This window comes from Pongo pygmaeus, chromosome 16, assembly GCF_028885625.2.
Source record: "Pongo pygmaeus isolate AG05252 chromosome 16, NHGRI_mPonPyg2-v2.0_pri, whole genome shotgun sequence".
Taxonomy (NCBI): domain Eukaryota; kingdom Metazoa; phylum Chordata; class Mammalia; order Primates; family Hominidae; genus Pongo; species Pongo pygmaeus.
The window spans coordinates 74,447,702-74,468,649 of NC_072389.2; the positions used below are offsets into that span (position 1 = coordinate 74,447,702).

Here is a 20,948-nt window from a genome sequence, read left to right on the forward strand (position 1 = left end):
TTATGATTATTTTAGGACCTAAAGTTGTCTCCCCCTGAATTTATTTATTATTATTTTAGATGGAGTCTTGCTCTGTCGACCAGGATGGAGTGTAGTGGTATGATCTTGGCTCACTGCAACCTCCACCTCCTGGGTTCACCTTCTGCTTCAGCCTCCCAAGTAGCTGGGATTACAGACACCTGCCACCATGCCCGACTAATTGTTGTATTTTTAGTAGCGATGGGACTTCACCATGTTGGCCAGGCTGGTCTCAAACTCCCGACCTCAAGTGATCCACCTGCCTCAGCCTCCCAAAGTGCTGGGATTACAGGCATGAACCACCACTCCTTGCCCCCCTGAATTTGTTATATAATTTATGTCACAGTATTTACATAATGTTAATGCTTTTGTTACATATTCCAAGTTGCTTTCCAAATAGTCACACACCACATAAGGATGTTTCAGTCAACAACAGACTGCCTATATAATGGTGGTCCCATAAGATTCTAATACTGTATGTTCACTACACCCTATGTTTAGAAATATTGTATTATAATTGCATACAGTATTCAGTACAGTAACATGCTGTACAAATGTCTATCCTAGGAGCAATAGTTTATCCCATATAGCCTAGGTGTGAAGTAGGCTATACCATCTAGGTTTGTGTAAGTACACTCTATGATGTTCCCACAATGACTTATTTCTCAGAATGTGTCTCCATCATGAAGCAACACATGGTTGTAGTTGCAATTGTTTGATTCTAGGATGCTGCTATATTTGGATTACGCATTGATGGAGCACATTAAAGACTTCTGCACCTTAAAAAAGTCTGTACTGGCTATCAGCACTTCATCACCTATTACTCTTTCCTCAACTCATTGTGTTTTGACTTCTGCCCAAGCCACTTCACTGAAACTGCTTCTGCTAAGAATCTTGCTGCTAAATCTAAGTCCTTCTACTGTTTGCTCAGAAGCACTTAAGAGTCTTGAATTCCTCCTCTTCCATGATGCTTCTGTGCTTTCCTGGTTTTCCTCTCCCTACTTTTAGTCCCCTTTACAGGTCTAACCTCCTCTCTATAGTCTCCCATGTGTCCTAGGGATCTGTCCTAGGCCTAATGATCTTCTCCCTCTAAAGACTCTCCTTGGGCAGTCGCAGACATCCCCACTTCTAGATGCTGATGCCTCTGAATGCTCCATCTCCATCTCAGCTCTCTTTGGGGTCCCACATCCATCTGCTCACTGGACAAGCCCCTCCAGTAGGAGGTCCCAAACCCATCTCAATATAGCAGTGTTGAAAATGAAACTCTTCTTCTTCTACTACCACAAGTACCCTCTGTTCCCATCTCAGTAAATGGCACAGCTACATATCCAGATGCTCAAGCCAGAAGTTTTGGCATTGCCTCCTTCTCCTTCCTTTCCCACATTTAATCAATTCCCTAATCTTCTTGATGCCAACTTTAAAGGTCTCTTAGATCTGTACCCGTGTCCCGTGTCCTCTGCCACCATGAATCCAGGCCCCTATCATTCCATCCCTGGATTACTGAAGCAGCCTCCTCACTTGGCACCTGGCCTCTAGTCTTGCTTCCCTCCAGTCCATTCTTCATGCTACAGGAAGAGTGAGTTTTCTGGAATACAAATCTAGTCACAACCGTTCCCAGCTCAAAACCTGGCAGTACTCTAGTACTGGTGCCTCAGACTAAAATCCAAGCCCCTTGCTTCCTGAGGCAGAGATGAGTGTATGTGAAATTTTAAAAACCATACAGAAAAACAGATTCTTTGGGATGTGCAGTTCTGTGAATTTTTATTTTTATTTATTTTTTTTTGAGGTGGAGTCTTGCTCTGTCGCCCAGGCTGGAGTGCAGTGGCACGATCTCGGCTCACTGCAACCTCTGCTTCCCGGGTTCAAGCGATTCTCCTGCCTCAGTCTCCCAAGTAGCTGGGACTACAGGCGTGTGCCACCACCCACGCCTGGCTAATTTTCTATTTTTAGTAGCCACGAAGTTTCATTATGTTGGTCAGGCTGGTCTCGAACTCCTGACCTCAGGTGGTCCGCCCACCTCGGCCTCCGAAAGTGCTGAGATTACAGGAGTGAGCCACCGCGCCCAGCCTTCTGTGAATTTTAACACATGTATAGATTCTTGTAGCCACCGCCATCTATCAGTCCCCAAAACAACCTCACGCTATCCTTTCATAGTCGTACTCTCCCTCATCCCTACCCCTATCTTTTTAAGAAGGTCAAAGAAATGGAATGTGATCTTTTGAAAAACAAAAACACCCAAGCCCCTTACGGCGTTTTTAAAGCCCTTGCCTACCTCCCCTCCCTGTCCTTCAACAACTGCCCTCCCAGCCCCCGCAATGCAACTCGCCGGAACTATGCTCAGTTCTTGGGGCGCTCCAAGCTGTCCTCCACTTAGCCAAGTTCCCCACCCGCTTCCGGGGGTTGGTTTCCACTGTGCACCACAGTACCTAGCGCTTCCCCCACTACAGCCCCCTTTCACGCTGTGGTAATTGCCAGGTTATCTACCTCTCCCATTACAGTTCCTTCCTCACAGGGACGGGGTTTAAACCACGGCGGTATCCCTACCGCGCAGGATGGGCCGAGCCCCACCCGCCCCGAGGCAGCACTCCGCACGCAGTAGCCGGGCGTCGAGGCGTTCCCTGCCCGCGCCAGGCGCGGACCTACGAAGGCGGAGCGAGCATGCGCACTAGGAAGGGGCGGGGCGGGGCGCGCGCGATCCCCCGCCCCTTGCACGCGGTCCCAGGAGGGGGCGGGCCTTGGCCTCTCGCTCTCCCCTCCCCCACGCCGCTGCGCTTGCGCGCTGGGGACAACCGTTGCTGGGTGTCCAGGGGCCTGAGGCAGGACGGTCGTCCACTGAGACCTTCCCTTTCGGCCCTGAGGTTCCCAGCCTGGTGGCCCCAGGACGTTCCGGTCGCATGGCAGAGTGCTACGGACGACGCCTATGAAGCCGTTAGTCCTTCTAGTTGCGCTGTTGCTATGGCCTTCGTCTGTGCCGGCTTATCCGAGTGAGTGACCGGCCTGAGGAGGCAGCGGACCGGGGACACCCTGGGGGAACCTCCCGAGCTCCGCGACCTCGAAGCCTGGCCCTTCCTTCTTCCTGGTCCTACATGCCTCCCTCCCCCACTGTCCAGGGTCCTGGCCTCGACGCGGGGGGTGTCCTTCTCCTCTCCTGGTCGGGGAACGCAGCAACTCAGGCAGCGGGGCCCAGATGAGACGGGAAGCGCCTGCGGGCCGTGGGCGCGGGTGGAACCCCCTCACCTCACCGGAGGCCTGCCTCTGCCCACCCGATCCTTCCCCAGCCATTGGGCGTGTGACCGTGCAGGGGTCGGGTGACAGCTGCTGGCCAGCTAGGAATGATTTTTACATTTTCTTTTTTTTTTAAATTATTATACTTTAAGTTCTAGGGTACATGTGCACAGCGTGCAGGTTTGTTACATATGTATCCATGTGCCATATTGGTGTGCTGCACCCATAACTTGTCATTTACATTAGGTATATCTCCTAATGCTATCCCTCCCCCCTCCCCCTACCCCACGACAGGTCCCAGTGTGTGATGTTCTATTTTTACATTTTCAAACGTAAATATGAAATGTACTCTTTCATGACTTGTGGAAAAGCATGACGCTCACATTTCATTGTTCGTGAATAAAGTTTTACTGGAACACAACCACGCTCATTCCTTTATGTATTGCCCATGGCTGCTTTCCCGCGTTAGAACAACGGGATTAAGTGGTTGCCACACAGTCTGGTCTGCAAAGACTGAAGTATTTACTATCTGGCCCTGTACAGAAAAAGGTTGACCCGTACGGTAAAATTTGGAGAGCATGTGGATTGTGGGTCGCGGTCTGGGACACTCACCTGAGGATGCGCTCCCAGAGAGCATGCTTGCGCACACGGCATTCGAAGCCTTAGTTAAGCAGGATTATAACTTAAGACTTGCCATGGAGCAATTTTTGTCCCTCCCCGAAAGCTGAAAACCAATAAGGTCAAATTCAGGGGTGCTAAGACTTTACTATATTAACATATCATGTGGGCACCTTGAGGCACTTAGTATTTAAGTCAGGTAGGTGAGGCTTCCCCATTTAGTCTAACTGTAGTTCATTGTGGCATTTAGTAATGTTGGAGTTTGGTTTCACTTAAATCAATAAATACAATTTAACAGGTGTGAAAAAAGCACTGTCGTGCATGCTGATTATGCAAATCTATATTTCAGAATTGCTAAACGATCCTAGTTAAAAATCAGATTTAAAAACTGAAAATACAACACAATCTAAATTATGAATAGTAATGGGAAAATTCTAGATGAAGTTCTAGGTAACTAAAGTTAGCTCTTTAAATACTAGCACTTATGATTTGTAGCTGTTTTTAATAAAAAGTTTTGTAAAATTTTTCTTCCTTGACATAAAGGACCAGAACATAATGAAGATGCTACTATCTTTTCTTGATGTCTGATGATCGTTATTACTAACAACAGTTATTGCATTTTGGTAGTTGTAGATCAGCAAGTCACAAGTGACTAACATATGGAGACTTTAATTGAAGTGACTTTAACACTGTCATACAGTACACTCTGGGACTGCTGGGTAGGAATCCCTGGACACCCACTTAACTCAGTGCAGTCTCTTGCCTAACACCATAATTTTCCCCTCCCCCTCCCTTTCCCTTCCCCGCCTTTTTTTTTTTTTTTTTTTTTTTTCCTGAGACAGGGTCTCACTCTCTAGCCCAGACTAGAGTGCAGTGGCCTGATCTCGGCTCACCGCAACCTCCGCCTCCAAGGCTCAAGGGATTCTCCCACCTCAGCCTCCTGAGTAGCTGGGATTACAGGCGCACGCCCCTACCGCCTGGCTAATTTTTGTATTTGTAGTAGAGACGGGGTTTCACCATGTTGGCCAGGCTGGACCGGAGCTCCTGACCTCAAATGATCCATCCGCCTTGGCCTCTCAAAGTGCTGGGATTACAGGCTTGAGCCACTGTGCCCAGCCAGCCTGTTGTCTTTCTTAGCACCCTATTCCCTAATCTTTCTTGGGAAGAAAGAAAAGGGTTGTAGGAAATGAAAAGACACTTCCCAGAAAAAAGGAGTGATTTTGTGTTGAATATATAGATGTTATAAGACATAAGGAAACTATATACAGGTTGTAATCATAGAAGATGTCTTGGAATATATAATTACCTTTCTTCTACAGAAGTGGATTAAGGAATATATAGAGCAGGCAGTGGTACATGGCTGCTTTCTCTGTATCTGTCTCTCTACTTTTTCTCTAATTTTAATTTTGTTTTTAAAATAAGTATACCAAAATGAGTATATCAGTGAGCTTGATGTAAATCAGCTATGCATTCTTTTATATGGCCACTATTCAAACAATTGTTGGCGAGATGCAAAAGATAACGTACATAGGTTTTTATAATGAAAAGTGCAGCTTTGACACATTTTTTCTAGACTACTAGACAGTTTTGAGGTTATATTACACAAACATCACGGGTGTATTCAGTAAGTGCATTTATTGAAAACCTCAGTACTTCTTGTATCTGCCTATACCTTTCTAACAGGCCCAATCCAAGCTTAGCTAGTATTTGTTTAATATAAATTCAGTTAGACATAAATGCAGCTTGGGTATACAGAAGTCGGCACTCCTTTACATACACATACACACACATCCTGATGGTGCTGGAGAAACAACGTTTTACTATATAAAATTTTTATACATTCAGTTTCCTCTACCTGATTTTTCCATAGTTTTGAATACTTTCCCATTTTTAAATTTTTAAATGGGGAAGTATTTAATGTATTCCCTCTTTAATGTATTTACACTGTGCAACTTACTTTACTTCTTAATGAGAATTCTTTTTGCTTTAAAAAAAAAAATGCACAGGCCGGGCGCAGTGTCTTACACCTGTAATCCCAGCACTTTGGGAGGCTGAGGCAGGCAGACTACCTGAGCCCAGAAATTCAAGACCAGCCTGGGCAACATGGCAAAACCCTGTCTTTACAAAAAATACAAAAATTAGCCAGATGTGGTGGGGCGGGCCTGTAGTCCCAGCTGTTTGGGAGGCTGAGGTGGGAGGATCACCTGAGCCCAGGAGGTAGAGGTTGCAGTGAGCTGAGATGGTGCCACTGCATTCCAGCCTGGCTGACAGAGCGAGACCTTGTCTCAAAAAAAAAAAAAAGCACAGTAACTTCTAAAGTAATATTAACATAATAGTTACATATTTAAATAATATCAACTACTATTAAAATTATATAATTGGCCTTTTTAAATTTTAAGTCATCAAATATTCATGGGCTGGGAGTGCAAACTAATTAAAATTAAAGTGTGTTAATATTAATTTAATATTAATATATGTTAATTTTTAAATGATTCAAACTTTGCATAATATTTTAAGTATAAATAAAATTAAAATATTAATTTTGGGGTATCTCCCAAATAAATTATTTCCTCTAGATCATCTCTTGGTATAGACTAGGAAAAATAGGGTTAGTCTAGGATTACAAAACTTCTTATTTCTAGAGTGGTATTATAAGAAGGCTCAATGTATCAGTCTTTGGCTTTTGTCATTGTCTTTAGGAAGGATTTTGTCCTAATGAACCACACAAGGTAAGGGAAACAATGAGGCAGCAACCAGCAACAATGTTTGAATCTATCACCAAATAAATTAAAAGGAAAAGAATATTTCTTTTATTTCAAATACATTCTAAAGGTAAAGTTCACTGAGTTCTGGTGCTGCAAGTTCACTTAGTTAGTGCCCAAGGCTACAGCATTTAAAAGGTCTCTCAAACCTGTGAATAAACTGTCATGACACACTTTGTTAATGTTTGAGATAATGAGGAGCATGTCGTCTAATAGGCAAGTGTCAAGAGAGTAGTCTGTAGGGGAGTAGTAGGAAGTTTCATTAGCCTGTCCATTGATGTTTTATGGGGAAAAAAGTCCTGTCTTTCTGTTCTTTTGATCATATTATCCCTTAAATGGATATACTTTAATCTCTTGATAATATATGTGAAATTAAACTTAAGCAACATTTTTTATCTCCAAATAAAATACCAGTTATTTGAAAAGAAAATATTTTCTTTTTTTTTTAGTATCACCATATATTTGAAGCATTTTAAAAACACACAATTTATTTAACCTAAGTATAGTTTTTTCTGAGCCTCAAATATTCATACCTTGACCATTTGGAGCCATTGTAAGCTGTCTTCTCTTGTTCTTTTGATAGGATCCCATATATTTTTAAAGACTTCTTGTTTTCTGATGTTAACTGATTGTTCCAAGCCCACTTTGTGTCTTTCCCACTCTGTCTTTCTCACTCTGAATGGAATTAACTGTCTTTCCAAGGGGATGGAGAACATGGTATGAGAGACCAAAGTGCCTGCAATACATACTAGACTACTGCAGTGGGGAAATATTGTTATTTTTGTCATTTTAGTGAACAGAACTAGAAGAGAAAGATTTAAAGTAATGAGTTTATTTTGGTTCCAATTATAACATTACTCATAGGATGCATCTTGATTTTTAACTCTTTATCCACACTAGAATTGTAACATAATTTAATGAGGCTATTTTGGTTGTCTATTGTGGCAAAAAAGACTGCTCCCCAGATTTATCATTTTTCATGATTCTGTGGGTTTACTAGACTCAGCTGGGCAGCTCTGCTTCATATGGTATAGCTGAGGTCACTCATGCAGCTGCATTCAGCTGGAAGTCCAAATGGATAGGAACATCCCAGATGGCCTCTCATCCTCCAGGGTCTTTACATGACTTCTCATCTTTCAGTACTCTAGCCCAAGTTTCTTTACACCATGGCAGCTTGCTTCCAAGAAGAAGATTTATAAGCCCCAACATGGATGCTCTTACTAAGCCTACGCTGCATCAGACTTGCTAATGTCCTATAGGCCAAGACAAGTCACATGGGGCAAGCCCATATCCAGTGTCAGAAGACACTACCCAAGAACATGAATAGCAGGAAGTGTAAAGCCATAAAGTTACATTTCTTTAACTGGAACACTTGATTAATATGAACATAACTACTTGTTTATTTACCTGTCAGCAAAAATTAAGATTTGCATAATAATAAATTATAGGAAAATTGCTGGATGAATAAGAAGATTTAATATTTCCTTTTATGACCATTCCTTGAGTACACCTCAGTAATTAAGCACAATTATTACTACTTTGAGTTGGAAATACAGTACTCCAGCTCAGTTCGTTTTAAAATTTTAACCTTCATAAAAGTTCATGTTAATTTGAAGGTGTTGGATGTTTTAACTGGTAGTTCTTGCATTATGACAGCTTTCAGTTATTAATTCTTACTTTAGTACTTAACTGCTGTAGAATAAGGGAAGTTTATTCTTTATGAGTCCACTTCATGGCATGTATAGAAAATACAAGCAATTTGTTCTCCAAAGTTATGGACATTCAGCCAGAGTGTGTGGACCATCTATAAGTGATGGATGCTTGGGTATGTTTAAGTTTTATATACATGAGTTCTTTATGGATAAAGCCATTCTGTTTTCACTATCGTTGTAATAAAAATCCTAGTTATATCCAAATCTTTAACAAAATGAGCATCCATAAGTGGTGGTTAAATTTTGGGTGCAATCAGCAGTTGCCATATCAAGGCTACTGGCCAAGGGCAAAGTAGAAATGTATGTGTATCTACACAATGAAATATTATTTGGCCATAAAAATCAATGAAGTACTGATACATGCTACAACATAGATGATCTTGAAGACATTACGCTAAGTATAAGAAGCCACTCACAAAAGGACACATAGCGTGAGTCCATTTATATGAAATGTCTAGCATAGGCAAATGCGTACGTGCAGAAAGTAGATTAGTGGTTGTCCAGGGACTGGGGGATAAGGGATATGGGAAATAGGTTTTACTGTGGGATGACAAAACTGTTTTAAACTTAGATTGTGGTGGTGATTGCACCACTCTGGACATACTGAAAACCATTGAATTGCATACTGTAAGATAAATACAAGGTAAATTATGGAGGTATTTTAATATTAAGATTGTGATTTACTTACATTAAAATTATGTCAATGCAGTGTTACTTTAGAGATTGATAAAATTCAATGAAAGGTAATTAGTAGGACATAAGTTTATGTGATCTAAACTTATATTAGGCTATTTAGTAAGGGGCAGTTACAAGAAGTATGGGGGCTCTCTGAGAAATGGAGCTATTTCACCATGATGTTTATGATGTTATTTTATATAAACTTCACACTTAAAAATTTAGAAAGACGTAGTAAGCTGTGTCTTTTATTATAAAAAACTGCTTACTTTGCCTAAAATAAAAGAACATTCTTATTACTCATTTAAAATTTTCTCTCTAATAATTATTGGACAATTAGCCAGAAACTGCTCCCCACATAATAGTTTTTGGACTAGCAGATTTATTTTTAAACATAACATGAAGTCTAGTTTTCTTCCTCTGTATTCTTCTGTGGAAATGTTTTACCTGTGATTATCTTAGTAAGATAAATTACTAGAAGTGCAATTAATTTACATACCTTCCAGCATTCTGTTCATTCATTCAGTTATTCATACTTTTTGACTGTCTAGTACGGTTCTAGGCACTGGGTAAAACAGAGTATATAATGAACAAATTAGATGTGTCACAGCTCTCAAAGAGCTTACTAAGTGTAACAGTTAACAAACATTAAACAAACAAATACAGTTAGAACTGTCTAAATTCTATAAAGAAAAGATCAGTATGCTAGAGAGAGACTAAAGAAGGATCTAGGGATCAAAAGGGGAGTAAGGATGGAACTTATTTTTTTTTCTTTATTTCTTCTAAAAAAAAACCAGGATCCATGTGTAGAACGTGCAGTTTGTTACATAGGCATACGTGTGCCATGGTGGTTTGCTGCATCTATTGGCCCATCCTTTATGTTCCCTCCCCTCACCCCCCACCCACCAACAGGCCATGGTGTGTGTTCTCCAGGGGCTGGGGGATAGGGGATATGGGAAATGGGTTTTATTGTTCTCCTCTCTGGGTAGGATGGAACTTATTTTACTAAGGAAGTAACATATACACATGCCAATCCTAAGTTTTATCATTCAAAAATATTTGCCTACTTGACTGGCAAAACAAAAATTGTTTTTAATTTGCATATCTTTTATGAACAATGAGTTTTAGCAAGTTTTCATGCAAATTGGCTTTTACGTTATTCTCTTCCTCCTTTAATTGGTCATTCTATGAAAAGGAAATATGTTTCACATGTATTATTTATTGAATGAAGTTTTAAATTTTATTTATTTATCTATTATTTTATTTTATTTTTTTGAAATGGAGTTTCACTCTTGTCCCCCAGGCTGGAGTACAGTGGCGCAACCTTGGCTTACTGCAACCTCTGCCTCCTGGGTTCAAGCGATTCTCCTGCCTCAGCCTGGAGAGTAGCTGGGACTATAGGTGCGTGTCACCATGCCCAGTTAATTTTTGTATTTTTAGTAGAGATGGGGTTTCACCATGTTGGCCAGGCTGGTCTCGAACTCCTGACCTTAGGTGACCCACCAGCTCCCATCTCCCAAAGTGCTGAGATTACAGGTGTGGGCCACCAAGCACAGCCTGAAATTTTATATTTCATTGCTCATTTTAAATCATGATTTTATTATTTTCCTCATAATAAACTCAAAAGTAATTAACTTGCCTTTTATTTCTGTGTGAATGGGATTTATTTTTTTGTAAGTCATTGATTGTCAGTTACTCGTACTTTGTAGTAAGAAAATACTGTATTTGGATTATTTTCAATATTACTAGATACATCTTAATATGCGAAAGGGATGCATTTTGGTCCATTTGATGATAGAACAAAATTTGGTCATATTTAAGTTAATTTAATTTTAATATTTACATGTAGTTTAAAATATTTTGGTCCAGTTGACAGCACAATTTTGGATACTATATTTATGTATTTGATTTTATTTAATGTTCACATGTATTTTAAAACAGAGGAGTATCCCTGCAGAATAATTTTATCACAACACTAATACAGCTTTGCCAGCATCCTTGTGTCATTTCTTTACGACAACATTGTGTAGTTGTTACAAGCACCTGCTTTGAAGTAAGGCAGCCTGTGTTCAAATCTCATCCTTACTTATAAGTTGAATATAATCTTAAGCAAATTGCTTATCCTTTCTAAGTCTCTTCCTTTTCTTCTTTGACAAAGTACTTCTCACAGTCAAAGCCCTGGGTATAGTGCCTGGCACATAGTGATCATTCAATCAGTGGAAGCTATTAGGATCTTTTTAATCATTATCTTCCATTTCCCCTTTGGATTTCCTACCACTTTTGTTCCTACAGTTATTTAGTACCATTTTGTTTACTTTCTTATCATTTCTGTTGTGTGACAGTTCTTCCTGTACTATTTCAAGAAGAGAAGTGCAGGCAACCTCAGGCTCACCTTCAGGCCCCATATCTGAGATTCCAGCAAAATCTCAACCCTGCTTAGCAGTTAGCCATCCTGCTTATAAGAGGAACTGGAGAGCAGCATCACGGTTTCCCAAGCTGGAGATTCTTACCTGGGCCAGAGCCATGTTCTAGGACATTGCCATGTTTGCTTTAATCACTTACTGGTAAAAATAGATGGGATGTTATAAAGTATACCAGTGTAGACTATGAATATCCAAGTATAATAACACAACTTCTAGCAAGATTGTCTGTTCCTTGTAAGAATTTGAATTTTGTTCAGCTTTCTAGCACCTCCTGAAGAATGGAGAAAAACAGGTTTTCACAGTGGCCATGGCCATCTGTAGGGACAGTGGAGGCTCCACTATCTTTTACTACCTTGACTACAAACATTTTTATAAAGATCAAATTGATTTGCAAGAGCAGACCTGATTAGTAGAACTGAGAAGGTCAAAATGAAATAGGGAGATGCTTTAGGGGACAAAAGCAGGAGGTAGAAGGTGTGTGGAGAGAGGATGGATTTAACAATAGAAAAATATGGAGCCAAGGATACATGAAGAACAGAGGAAAATCGAGGTAGGAGGTAGGGCACTCTGTTGCTAGGCAGCCAAGAACAGGCTTTTGGGTGTTGCCTGAGTAACAGTAGAAGGGGATAATAAATATTTCAGTTTGTTAAGGAATCAGCTAGTAGTAAGTATCTCCTTTTCCTGTCCTTTGGCACTCTAACTCACCTAATATCCACCTGGGTATCTTATTTACTACTTTGAGAAGAGGCAAGCTAAATGGTTGAAAAGCAAGTGTTTAGCAGCCTATAATCTAATGGCAATGTCTTTTTAAAAGCCTTGAAATCTTTGTTAGTTTTACATTTTAAATTTGCTTATTATAGTTGCTCAGAATTAAAATCTTTTTCAGATTTAAAAAAACGTTTTATTACGGAAAAATTTAAATATGTACACAAGTACAAAGAATTACATAATCTCCACATATTTATAATAGCTTCAGTTATTATTACTATTATTAGCATTTCAGTAGTTTTTGGGGAACAGGTGGTTTTTGGTTACATGGGTAAGTTCTTTAGTGATGATTTCTAGCTTTAGTTATTATTAATTCATGATTAATCCTATTTCATTGATAGTTCTACCCACATTCCTTTTCCTCTCACTTCCCTGGACACTCTCCCCAATTTCTTGGGCTTGGATTATGTAGAAGCAAATTCTAGACACCCTATAATTTTATCAGCAAATACTTCAGCATGAAGCACTAAAATATGACTGTACAAAACACGAAACAATGTAATTTTTTACTTATAAAAATAATTCCTTAATATTATCAAATATCTGGTTAGCGTTTCTGATTGTCTTTCTCTTTTTCCAGTTTGATAGAATCGGAATTCAAGTAAGATTTATACATGTAACTTATTGATATACCTGTTAATTCTCTTTTAATCTATAGTTCTTCCTCCATCTCTGTTTTTTCCCTTGCAATTTAATTGTTGAAGAAACTGGGTCATACATCCTTTAGTTTCTCACAGTCTAGGTTTTGCTGATTACACCCCCATGGTGTAGTTTCATATCTCCCTAATCGTCCTATATATTTTCTGTATATTGTTAGTTATATCTAGGGAGACCTACTGGATTCAGATTTGACTTTTTTTTTTTGCAAGACTACTTCATAGGTGGTGGTGTGTTCTTCCATCAAGAAACACATAACGTCGGATTTTGTACCTTTTTAGATATACATAGCCATAGAAAATTATTGCAAAATGATCATATTTTAATTATAAATGGCTTATTTAATTATTAGCTGAAATAGTTTATAAATTGAAATCTTTCTTCCTTTTGAGCTATTTTTCCATATGCAATTGGGTCTATTTCTATATTTTCTGTTCTGCTCCATTCATCTGTTTATGGCCAATGCTATACTATTTTTCATAATAGAGGCTTTATAATATATTTAAATATTTGATTTTAATATCTGATAAGGCTAGGCTTTGTTTTCCTGGCTGTTCTTATTTGTTCTTCCAAATAAACTTTATAATAAAATTTTCTAACTCCAGAAAAAAATTAATGACATTTTTAGAAACATATTAAATGTATAAATTAAAAGAGAGGATATGACATCTAAGCATCTTTATGATGCTGAATCTTTTCATCTGAGAACATGGTATAGCTTTCTATTTGTTGATATTTATGTCTTTCAAAATATTTTATTATATTCCTGTATTAGTTTACTGTAGCTCCGATAACAAATTACCACAAACTTGATGGTTTAAAACAGCAAAAATTTATTCTCACAGTTCTAGAGGCCAGAAGTCTGGAATCCATTTCCCTGAGCCAAAATCAAGGCATAGGCTGGGCTATGCTCCCTCTGGAAGCTCAAGGGAAAAATATGTTCCTTGCGTCTTCTAATTTCTGGTGGCTGCCTACATTCCTTGACTTGTGGCCACATCAGTCTAATCTCTGCCTCTTCCTCCAGATTACCTCTTCCTCTTCTGGGTGTGTGTCAGATCTCTCTGTGTCTATCTCTTATAAGAACATTTGTGATTGGATTTAGAGTCCCCCCAGGTAATCCAGAATAATTGCCCCATGTCAAGAAACTTAATTTAACCACATCTGCAAAGACCTTTCTTTCTTAAGGTAATATTTACAGGTTCTAGGGTGATATCTTTGAGTATTCATTATTTAGCCTGCTATAACTCTTCATATTGATTTTGGCATGTTTTTAATATTTTATGATTATGTATATATATAATCCCAGGCTGGAGTACAGTGGAAAGATCATGGCTCACTGTAGCCTCAGCCTCCCTAGGCTCAAGCAATCCTTTCACCTCACCCTTCTCACTAGCTGGGAATACAGATTGTGCCACCATGCCCAGCTAATTCTTGTACTTTTATAGAGTTGGGGTTTCACCATGTTTCCCAGGCTGGTCTCGAACCCCTGGGCTCAAGCCATCCACCTGCCTCGGCCTCTCAAAGTGCTGGGATTACAGGTGTGAATCACTGCACACAGCCAATATTTTGTTTCATTTTTTCTGTTATGTAAACAACATCTTATTTCTTATATCTTCTAAGCAGTTTATATATTCATTTTGGTATATTGATTTTTATGACTTGCTATTTATGAAATTCTCTTACTAATTGTAGTAGCTTTTCAATGGATTCTTTTGTGTATCTGTATTTGTAATTCTATCATCTGTATATAAACATAGTTTTACCTCTTTCTTTCCAATTCTCATGTCTCCAATTATTTTCCCTCATCTAATTGCATTGACTAGTATCTCCAACATGATGTTAAATATTAACAGTAATGAAGATATTAGGTATTCTTATCTTGTTCCTGTCTTTAGCAGAAAAGCTTCTACTGTTTCCCACTAAATAAGATACAAAGTATATTTTAATGTTCTTTTTAGGGAACATGTTTTTCTATATAATTTTAAGGGAAATTTATATTTAAAATGAGAAATGTAAGCAGTTACCTTTATAAAGAATAATATTAGTGATCTGTAGCTTTGAAAGTGTTTCAAAATATCTAATTTATTTGGTTTAGTGAGATAAAAAGGCAAGTGTAGTATCTTAGCTTTATAGTTAAGTGAATATCCAGATAAGTTAAATAATTACCTAAGGTCATGCTACTATAAATTGGTAGAGCCAGGACCAGGATCAAATATTTTATTTTCACTGCACAAGGCATATTCATTTTACTCAATTATTTTCCTTCATGAAGACTCTGATTCAGGACAATGCATTTTATAAGTATGAGTTCACATAAATAAGTTATTTTCCTTTTTAAAATGTGATTTTTATACAATTTTTGTTTGCCATTAAAAAATAAAGGAGAAAAAATACTTGAAACTTAAAAAAATAAATGTGACTTATAATGGTTTAATATATTAAGTGATTGGGGTGTGTGTGTGTGTGTGTGTGTGTGTATGTGTGTGTGTTTAGGGAGTAAAACATTATAGTTAAAGTCTAAAGTCTCCTCTACTGACCAAATTGAGTCCCACTGCCTCTCTTCAGAGGCAACTGCCCATATGAGTTTAGTATGTTATAATTACAGTCCATTAAAAAAACTGCAGTTCACAGACAAAATATATGATACTATGTGAGTGATTTTAAAAAAGTATTATAAGGATAGCATCAAACTCTACTTTATGTTCTATGCTTTCTTTTTCACTTATCATCATCATATGGATCTTAGGAGTATACAAGGTTTTTCTAAGCATTACATAAAATGCAGAATTTACTTTTAGAATCAAGACCTCCAGACATGTGGTATCTTTCCACTAACCACATTGGCTCACTAAACTGTTCTCATTAAGAATTTTTTAATGATCAGCTGTGGAATCTAGTGTAATTTCATTGATCAGCATCTGTTTTTGAGGTGAAATGGGTTAATATAAATTATATCTGTTTTCTCATTGGACATAAATGCAGAACTTCCACCTCAAGCAGCCACCCCCTGATTTTACAGTTTTGGGGGGTTCATTTTGTTTGGGGCTCTTTTCTGATGGCTGTTCTGTTCAAAACCAATCTATTCTGGCCACTGTTAAAGGTTTATACTCTTTGTGAATAAAGTAGGAATATGCTAGCTGTATGAAAGAGATTTTGCAAAACTGTTAATGCTAATTACAAATGATGCTTCTAGTAAATAAAAACTAGAAAACTCAAAAAAAAAAGAATTTTTTAAAATTTAGAAATATGCCTTCAATTTTGATTAAACGTCTATCTGGTCTTTCTAAGTTGTAACAGAATAAAGAAGAGAGGAGAAACATGTAAATACAAGGCAGTTTTTGAGTATTTTGTGCTTACCAAAAAGCTAAATAAAAGTGCCTCCTGAACAGAAAATTTATTACTTTATTTAGCCTGCAGGGGGATGGTTCAGGTAGGCGTAATGCATTAGTGTTTGGTAAAAAGTGATTTACTTCCCTGAATTAAATCAATTTGTATACTTGAAAATGGCAAACCTTAAAGTTGCACATAGTAAAAAAACCATAGCACTTAAAATTAAAATACCCTGGTTCAGGAGTAGTTGAACAGAATTCCAGAATATCTTAATATCTTACTATCTTTTCTGTTCTCTACATTGGAAATGAGAGGCTTTACTGCTCAGATGCTGCAAAATAGGAGTGTAAATTTAACTACCTTTTTTTTGGCTTATCAAAATATTTTATTTTAGGAGACCCCCCAAAAAAAGACCCTCCACATTAGATGCCCCAACAATACCCTTGGGTTTGTTTTTGGTCTTTTCTGTATTTTTTTTAAATCAACTGAAAACAATTTGATGCTTAAAATAAAACTACTTCCTGATTCAGGAGTAGTTGAACAGAATTCCAGAATATCTTAATGTCTTATCTTTTCTGTTCTCCACGTTGGAAATGAGAGGCTTTGCTGCTCAGATGCTGCAGAATAGGAGTATAAATAGAACTACCTTTTTTTTTTTTGCTTATCAAAACATTTTATTTTAGGAGACCCCTCAAAAAAAGACTCTCCACATTAGATAGATGCCCCAACAATACTCTTGGGCTTTTTTTGTCTTTTCTGTATTTTTTCTTTTTTAAGTCAACTAAAACAATTTGATGCTTAAAGTAAAAGACAGGAAATATTTCCTGACTAGACTTTAGTCAAGAATATATATATATATATTTTTGATCCGGGGGCAGGTGAGGAGAAGGAAGGTGCTGCCAGCAGTTCATGAAGTAGAACTACAATTTTGTTGTTAAGAGTGAAATGCTGATGATTTAGACTAGGAATTCACAAACTTTTTCTGTAAAGGGTAATATAGTATTTTCAGCTTTGCAGGCCATGTGGTCTCTTACAATTACTCTAGTATTGCAGGCAAAAGCACCTGTAGATAATACATAAACAAATAGGCAAGACTCATTGGGTTCCAATAAAACGTTACTTACTAAAACAGTTGAGTGGATATGAGTCACAGACTATAGTTAGATCTTTGTTGGGTTGAAGGCAGTAGTATACTGGTAAATATTTAAAACTGGCTTTTGGGAGAGAGGAGGAAACTCTGATTTGTAGCATTTGCTCATTTACATGGTGTAGATACTCCAACCATGGTTGATTTCAAACTACCAAGTTGACATCACTGAGCAGGGAGGTAGAGATGCACAGTAGCACACCATTATATGCATTTTCATCATACAGATACACTAGATGTAAATAACCTCACGAGCATAGAAAATAGTAAAATAATTAGAAAGTGATGAGTTTGGGATATTTATTACCTTTGCTTTTAATATAATTTATTTGATTGTAAATGTAGATAAGTTAATTTTCAAATAATGTCTGTGTTTAACATCTGGCTTGCAAAATTCATAAAAATTTAACAATGGGCTGTAATGAACCAGTATAAGCCTACTCCAGCACACCACTGTGTTATAGGACATAATCAAGAATTTTTGTTTAATAAGTTGCCTGTTGAATCATAAGTTATATGGGATAATAAAAGCAAAAATATAGAGAGAATGGTGTTAATATGCAACTTTTGCACTAATCTTGCTCAACTGTTTTAATAAGAACCTGAAGAAATAATTTTGTTTATTTAAGTGAAAGTTGACTGTGTGTCAAAGGTGCTTTGCATATTGGTTCTTTATTTCAATTTTTAAGTGATAGCATATGAAATAAATTTTGGTCAGTAGATTCTGTAAATGTGTCATATATAATAATAAATGTTACTTATTATTTATTTGATTTTTTCCCTTAAGGCATAACTGTGACACCTGATGAAGAGCAAAACTTGAATCATTATATACAAGTTTTAGAGAACCTAGTACGAAGTGTTCCTCCTAGGGAGCTAGGTCGTGAGAAAAAATCTAACTCTCCAAAACATGTTTATTCTGTAGCATCAAAGGGATCAAAATTTAAGGAGCTAGTTACACATGGAGACGCTTCAACTGAGAATGATGTTTTAACCAATCCTATCAGTGAAGAAACTACAACTTTCCCTACAGGAGGCTTCACACCGGAAATAGGAAAGAAAAAACACATGGAAACTACCCCATTCTGGTCGATCAAACCAAACAATGTTTCCATTGTTTTGCATGCAGAGGAACCTTATATTGAAAATGAAGAGCCAGAGCCAGAGCCGGAGCCAGCTGCAAAACAAACTGAGGCACCAAGAATGTTGCCAGTTGTTACTGAATCATCTACAAGTCCATATGTTACCTCATACAAGTCACCTGTCACCACTTTAGATAAGAGCACTGGCATTGAGATCTCTACAGAATCAGAAGATGTTCCTCAGCTCTCAGGTGAAACTGCGATAGAAAAACCCGAAGAACTAACATTTGGAAAGCACCCAGAGAGTTGGAATAATGATGACATTTTGAAAAAAATTTTAGATATTAATTCACAAGTTCAACAGGCACTTCTTAGTGACACCAGCAACTCAGCCTTTAGAGAAGATATTGAAGCCTCTAAAGATCACCTAAAACGAAGCCTTGCTCTAGCAGCAGCAGCAGAACATAAATTAAAAACAATGTATAAGTCCCAGTTATTGCCACTAGGACGAACAAGTAATAAAATTGATGACATTGAAACTGTTATTAACATGCTGTGTAATTCTAGATCTAAACTCTATGAATATTTAGATATTAAATGTGTTCCACCAGAGATGAGAGAAGAAGCTGCTACAGTATTCAATACATTAAAAAATATGTGTAGATCAAGGAGAGTCACAGCCTTATTAAAAGTTTATTAAACAATAATACGAAAATTTTAAACGTACTTGATATTCCATAACAAAGTTGATTTAAGCAAACTGAGTTTTTTCACAGGAGAAATAATCATATTCGTAATTTCAAAAGTTGTATAAAAATATTTTCTATTGTAGTTCAAATGTGCCAACATCTTTATGTGTCATGTGTTATGAACAATTTTCATATGCACTAAAAACCTAATTTAAAATAAAATTTTGGTTCAGGAGTTTGTAGTTTTTTCTCATTAATTTTAAATGTTGTGAAGATCTTTACAATGTTTAAGCTTTGATTTTACTTGAATAGATTAGTTAAATTCATTTTATGAGTTAAGAGACTGCTTTCTCTCACTCTATAGCTAGTTTTAAATAAAATAATTGTATATACATAAAGTGTAAAATTTTGGGGCATATGGTCTTTATTATTATTTCAGATAATCTGAGTTGTCTTTTTTTTTTTTTTTTTTTGAGACAGAGTCTCACTGTGTCACGCAGGCTCGAGTACAGTGGTGCGATCTTGGCTCACTGCAACCTCCGCCTCCCGGGTTCAAGTGATTCTCCTGCCTCAGCCTCCTGAGTAGCTAGGATTACAGGCACTCATGACCACGCTCGGCTAGTTTTTATATTTTTAGTAGAGACGGGGTTTCACCATGTTGGCCAGGCTGGTCTCAAACTCCTGACCTCAGGCAATCCACCCTCCTCGGGCTCCCAAAGTACTGGGATTACAGGCGTGAGCCAGTGTGCCCAGCGAGTTTTCTGTCTTAATAGCATAACTTGGAGCTTGTATCTGCACTTTTATTTGGATATAGGTGTGCCTCCTTTAAAATGTAGATATTATATTAAGATACATCTCTATTCTTTTGTCATTAAGTACTTTTGGAGTATCAATGAGGGACTGTAACCTGGATATGTAATGAAATCATTCTCATTTCCTTTCTTTGTGTATATACACATTGAAGATTTTCAAATCTTTTGTCAGAGAGTATGACTGACACCGTTAAGGTTAACTGTGTAATAGTATAATAATGGCTCAGGTAATTCTGTTTATGATTTGACCAGTATTACATTCAAATACATTTATTTACTTGTTCATCAAGACATTCATTTATAGTTTGATAAAGATTTATTGACCTTTTACTATGTGCAGGACACAATAGATGCTAGGCTTTGGGGATACAAAAATAAGACCTACTTTCTTTTTGAGATTATATTATAGTGGGAAAGATACACACTAAACAAATGATTTCAAAAATTTTTAAATTTCAGTTGTGACAAGTTGTTATGAAGGTGTGAGGTGTTTGACCTCACTTAGACCAAGAATAACGGGAAAGCTACCCCGAGAAAGTGGCAATTAAGGTGTAGTCTGAAAGATTAGGGTGTGTGTGAGGAGAAAGTGAACATTCCAGGCAGAGGGAACAGCAGGTATGAATGCTGTGAGTTAAAAATAAGGATGAGAAGTTCAGGAAGTACCTGGAGTATAGAAAGGCAAGAAAGAGCATCACAAGATGGATCTGGTGACATATACACCAGGTCAGAATAGATCCTGTGGCACCTTTAGTGCGTTATTGAATGTTTTAGCCTTTACCCTGTGATCAATGAGAAGCCATTAGTGGATTTTAAGCAAAAAGGACTAGTATGATCAAATTTCTGTTAAAACAACAACAACCAAACCCACTCGCTGCAGTTTTGGAAGTGGGCAAAAGTAGAAGTGCACTGTGCACAGGCCAAATGTTGCTTGGAGTAGGTGGAAAGAATTGGCAATTAAGAGGGAGAATCAGGCCGGGCGCAGTGGCTCACGCCTGTAATCCGAGCACTTTGGGAGGCCAAGGTGGGCGGA

At 37.8% G+C, this 20,948-nt stretch overlaps 1 protein-coding gene across 1 annotated transcript; it reads left to right on the forward strand.

The window, feature by feature from the left end:
• Nucleotides 1-2,502: 2,502 nt before the first annotated feature.
• On the forward strand, nt 2,503-19,341 carry SPESP1 (sperm equatorial segment protein 1). Its single transcript, XM_054451454.2, has 2 exons — nt 2,503-3,002; nt 18,123-19,341. Exons 1-2 carry the CDS (start codon nt 2,939-2,941, stop codon nt 19,115-19,117), a joined length of 1,059 nt encoding a protein of 352 aa, XP_054307429.1. The 5' UTR covers nt 2,503-2,938; the 3' UTR covers nt 19,118-19,341.
• The last annotated feature ends 1,607 nt before the right edge of the window (nt 19,342-20,948 follow it).

Excerpts from the sequence above, each read along its gene's own strand:
- SPESP1 (XM_054451454.2), top strand. The coding sequence starts at position 2,939 with ATGAAGCCGTTAGTCCTTCTAGTTGCGCTGTTGCTATGGCCTTCGTCT. Across the intron at positions 3,003-18,122 it reads GTCTGTGCCGGCTTATCCGA|GCATAACTGTGACACCTGAT; the intron begins GTGAGTGACCGG and ends TTTTCCCTTAAG.